Raw genomic sequence first — 5,476 nt, 5'->3', positions numbered from 1 at the left:
TGAACCCGGGAGGCGGAGCTTACAGTGAGCCGAGATGTGCCACTGCACTCCAGCCTGGGCAACAGGGTGAGACTCCATCTCAAAAAAACAAAAAAGAAAAGTTTTGAGAAAGAAAGAATATTAGCTATTTCAAATGTTAAAATGTACTACAGAATTCTAGTGATTAATGTTTTAAAAACACTGGGTGATCAATTTTAGGACCTGAGTCTGTGTAATGTCTTTTATTGTGCATTTCCTATGTGATTTCTCTACACCTCACTTTTCTCATCTATAAAATAGGAAAAATTATCAGTATTATCTGCAGATTTAAGGGTTAAATGAGTGTGTGTGTGTGTATGTATGTATGTAAAGTGCTTAGTATGGGATCTAGCTATAGTAAGTACGCAACAAATTATAACTTTCATTTATCTCTTTTAACAACCTTAGTTTTAGGTGATATTGAAGCTCATAGTGGTTAACTTTTCCAAAAGGTAGCAGGGTAGGATTTAAACTTATAACCATATGATACCAAAGCCCGTACTCCAAACCACTATAAATACACATGCCATTTTATACTATTAGCGCAGTTTATATTTCTACTGACCTTAATAATTGATTGATGATACTGATTTTCCTATATTAATAAGGTTAATCCACTAAAATTAATTATATTGAGCACAGTAGTGCCATTTGTAGAGAAGCAGAAAATCATAGTGTTTACAAAGGGAGGCTCTTCCACTCCTAGTTACATAACCAACAGAAGTGAAAAAAATATGTCCTCACAAAAAGCTGTATATGAATGTCCATAGTAGCGTTATTCCTAATAGCCCAAAATGAAAACAACCTAAATGTCTGTCAACTGATGAGTGGAAAAGCACAATGTGACATATCCATATGAGGGAATGTTATTCAGCAATCAGAAGCAATAAAGTGTTAGTAAATGCTACAACATGGTTGAACCTTCAAAACATTATGCCAAGTGGTGAAAGAAGCCAGATACAAGGCCACAGTATGGTACTGTTTATATAAAATGTCCAGAACAGGCAAATTCAGAGATAGAAATCATGTTAGACCATCAGGGGCTGGGAAGAAGGGCAATAGGGAGTGGCTGCTAATGGGTACAGAGTTTTGGGGGTTTGATGAAAGTGTTCTGGAATCAGATAGTGGTGATTGTTGCACACTGTGAGTATACCAAAAACCACTGAATTGTACACTTTAAAGCAGCTAATTTCATAGTACATGAATTATATCTCAATTTAAAAAGGAAGAGGGGAGGCTTTTGGTGTTTGAACCTCAGCTTTCAGATTTGCTACTTGTTATATGACCTGTACAAGTAACTTAACTTTTTCCTTGCCTCAGATTTTCTTACTTGTAAAAAAAGGTTTAATTGTAGTATACTCTTCAGAGGATTGTTGTAAAAAATCATACATAAATGCCTGTAGTAATAGGGTCTTGCAAACAACAGGCGCTCAGTAACTGTTAGCCATTGTTATTAATATATCCAATTTCAACATGGCCAAACCTGGGCAATTCTGATTTACCTTTATAATAATCTTGTGTGATATGTTCAGTATTTGGTATATGGAATCAGAGTATACCTCCAATCTAACTTTTGATTTATAAGTGAAATAGGAATAGAATGTTTGTTTGAAATATTAACGATTCACACTTTTTTACATGAGTATCAACTTATGAATGCTAAGCTAAACACCTTTATGTTTTGCTTTTAAATGTATACTTAAAAGGCTGAGGTGGACGGATTGCTTGAGGCCAGGAGTTCGAAACCAGCCTGGGCATCATGGCAAAACTCCGTCTCTACAAAACATGCGAAAATTAGCCAGGCATGGTGGTGCATGCCTGTAGTCCCAGCTACCCAGGAGGCTGAGGTGGGAGGATCGATTGAGCCCGGGAGGTTGAGGCTGCAGTAAGTCATGATTGTAGCATGGCTGGGTGACAGAGCAAGACCCTGTCTCAAAAAAAAAAAAAGTATACTTAAAGTGCTTCTTAATTACTAGTGATAATGGCTTTCTATATTGAATAGGTTTCATGGTATGGTCTAGTTGAAATGTGAGAAAATAGACTTGAAAGTCAGTTTCTTATAACTAGGGTGCTTTGTGATTCATTATTAAACTGCAGCCAGTTTTGTTGATTACTTCCCTGTCAGTTTAAAGTATGTTTTTAATTGATACAGATTCAGCGTTTGTTGGAAGCACAGTCTCTGACGCCCTGTTCCCCTAAGACAACCACCGTTGAAGACACAGTGCAAGCTGGAAGACAAATGGAGTTGGTTTCCATGGAAGCACAGTCTTCCCCTGGCTTGCACATGAGAAAAAGTGTAAGCATTGCTGTGAGCACAGGTGATTTCAGTTTTTTTTAATTTGTAAGGAAATTTTAAAAAATGCTTTTCATATCCGGTTTTTGAATTTTATGTTCAAATTGGTGCACAGTGCAATAGGACCAAAACCAAGGTGATGAGAGTATGACTTAAGTTTTTGTGTAATTTTAGTTTCTGTGAAATAAAACTACACCTGCAAACATGCAAACATGATGTATTGTTTGGTTTTGCTACTTTTCTAGATTGGACCGAATTCTTTTTTTTTTTTTTTTTTTTTTTTTTGAGACAGAGTCTCCCTCTGTTCCCCAAGTGAGAGTGCAGTGTGGTGCACTCTCAGCTCACTGCAACCTCCACATCCTAGGTTCAAGCAGTCCTCCTGTCTCAGCCTCCCAAAGTGTTGGGATTACAGGCGTGAGCCACTGTGTCCAACCAGTCTTGGTTGTATTAATTTATTTTCATAAAATCACCCAAGTATATCCTCAGTGTAGAAACCATTTTGACTAGGATTTTTTTTTTATTTTATTTTATTTTTTTTTTGAGACGGAGTCTTACTCCGTCACACAGGCTGGAGTGCGATAGCATAGTCTTGGCTCACTGCAGCCTCCGCCTCCTGGGTTCAAGTGATTCTCCTGAGTAGCTGGGACTACAGTCGCGTGCCACCACACCCAGCTAATTTTTGTATTTTTAGTAGAGATGGGGTTTCACTTTGTTGGCCAGGCTGGTCTCCAATTCCTGACCTCGTGATCCGCCCGCCTCAGCCTCCCAAAGTGCTGGGATTATAGGCGTGAGCCACTGCGCCCAGGCTACTTTTTGGTTTTAACCATGTATTTAAACCCTTATGTATTAGCAATATTCCTCAAATTATAGAATGCCTATGGCTCGTGGTACAAAAGATGATTTAGGGTGTTGTACACATTAATATTTATATTTTGTAAATACATCTTTTCCAATACTTATAGGTATAAATACAATAAGCATATCAAATCTGTGATTTTACAGAAATAATGAGGCTCAGTAAAAAAAAACGAGTTAATTTAAAGAAAGAGAGTAAGTAAACAATATTACGTGCAAGTAGCTCTGAAGATAGGTGTAAGTTCATAAAGATTGAGAAATAGGCTGGGCAAAGTGGCTCACGCCTATAATGTCTGCACTTTGGGAGGTCAAGGCAGGTGGACTGCTTGATGCCAGGAGTTTGAGACCAGCCTGGTCAACATGATGAAGCCCCATCTTTAAAAAAAATACAAAAATTAGCCACATATGGTGGTGCACACCTGTAGTCCCAGCTACTCAGGAAGCTGAGGTGGGAGGATCACCTGAGCCCAGGGACGTTGAGGCTGCAGTGAGCCATGATTGTGTCACTGTACTCCAGCCTGTGCAACAAAATGACACTCTGTCTCAAAAGAAAAACAAAGATTGGGAAATATTTGATTTTTTTTTAAATACCTGCCTGATATTATAGATATTAAACATGTCTGATGCATCACTAATATAGTCTCTTAAATATTGCATTTAAGTATCAAAATCAGAGAACCTAGGGATTTGTATTTTATATATTATCTCATATTATTCAGAGCAGCAGTTTTCAACATACACACCCCACCCCACAGATCATATTCAGAACCTTAATATGTAAAACAAATCATTTCAGAGCCACCCTCCTTGAAAAAGCAGAACCCAGAATGTGCCCTTCCATCCCACCCATCCCCCAGTTTTTTGTCTTTCTGTCTTCCACCTACCTCTTCCTGGCATTTCTGAAGAAATATAATCTAAAAACTTAGTTCTAAGTAATTGTGTGTGTATGTGTGTGTGTGTATATATATATACATTTTTTTTTGAAGCAAAGTCTCACTGTGTTGCCCAGGCTGGAATGCAGTAGCACATTCACAGCTCATTGCAGCGTCGACCTCCTAGGCTCAAGTGATCTTCCACCTCTGCCTCCAAGTAGATGGGACTATAGGCACACCACCACACCTGGCTAATTTTTTTGTATTTTTTTTTTGTAGAGACAGGATTTCTCCATGTTGCCCAGGCTGGTCTCGAACTCCTGAGCTCAAGTGATCCTCCCGCCTCTGCCTCTCAAAGTGTTGAAATTGCAGGCATGAGCCATTGCACCTGGCCAATATGGCTATTCTTAACAAAGGTTTGGCAGAGTATTATTTTTAAAGTTGAATGTTTGTTTCAGTATCTTAAATTATTTAACCTCCAGGTGCTAGCTTGTTTTGGAATGCAGCTGGTGAGGATCAAGAGCCTGACTCTCAACTGAAGCAAGATGATACCAAAATTTCCAGTGAGGACATGAATTTTTCTGTTGATATTAATAATGAAGTCACAAGTCTTCCAGGTAGTGCATCTTCATTAAAAGCAGTTGATATTCCCAGTTTTGAAGAGAGCAACATTGCTGTGGAAGAAGAATTTAACCAGCCACTTTCTGTATCCAAGTAAGGTCTCTTTGATTTAGTCTTTCATCCTACTTTGAAAAAAAAATTTTAATAGACAAATAATAATTGTATATATTTGTGGGGCACAATGTTTAGATGCATGTTTACAGTGTGGAATGATTAAATCAGACCAACAAATCTGTCACTTCACATACTTAACTGTTTCTGTGGTAAAAACATTTAAAATCTACTATTAGCAATTTTGAAATATACAATGCATTATTATTCATTACAGTTGCCGTTCTGTTCAGGTTTTTTTTTGTTTTTAATTCTAATTTCTTTGAAGTCTTCTAACTCAGAAATGATTTATTTTCTAACTGATGTTTTCATTTATGTCTTTACTTGATATGATTTCTATGTAACTGTCAACTGTGAGCCTTCTAGAACCATTTCCAGATGTCAATCATTGGGTATATTAACAGTCTGGATCAATCAGAAATCGGAAGAAAACTTCAAAAATACACAAAATTGGACTCCAGCCTGGGTGACAGCGAGACTCCGTCTCAAAAAAAAAAAAAAAAAAAAATACACAAGCTCAGGCCTCACCCTAGAGTTTCTGATAATATTAGGTTCCAGATAGAGATGGAGAAATTTTTTTTTTTTTTTTGATGGAGGCTCTCTCTGTCGCCCAGGCTGGAGTGAAGTGGCGCGATCTTGGCTCACTGCAAGCTCCGCCTCCCGGGTTCACACCATTCTCCTGCCTCAGCCTCCCGAGTAGCTGGGA

At 38.0% G+C, this 5,476-nt stretch overlaps 1 protein-coding gene across 1 annotated transcript in view; it reads left to right on the top strand.

The window, feature by feature from the left end:
• STIL (SCL/TAL1 interrupting locus) overlaps nt 1–5,476 on the top strand; it is a 62,732-nt gene that overhangs the window by 39,264 nt on the left and 17,992 nt on the right. Inside the window, exons 14-15 of the mRNA XM_012000351.1 lie at nt 2,171–2,336; nt 4,521–4,752. Of these exons, the coding sequence (XP_011855741.1) occupies nt 2,171–2,336; nt 4,521–4,752 (398 nt within the window). The remainder of the gene's footprint in view (nt 1–2,170; nt 2,337–4,520; nt 4,753–5,476) is intronic.

Source organism: Mandrillus leucophaeus, unplaced genomic scaffold (genome assembly GCF_000951045.1).
Source record: "Mandrillus leucophaeus isolate KB7577 unplaced genomic scaffold, Mleu.le_1.0 Scaffold626, whole genome shotgun sequence".
In the NCBI taxonomy this organism is placed as follows: domain Eukaryota; kingdom Metazoa; phylum Chordata; class Mammalia; order Primates; family Cercopithecidae; genus Mandrillus; species Mandrillus leucophaeus.
The sequence above is the reverse complement of the archived record's forward strand: the minus strand, read 5'-3'. Positions and strand labels throughout refer to the sequence as shown.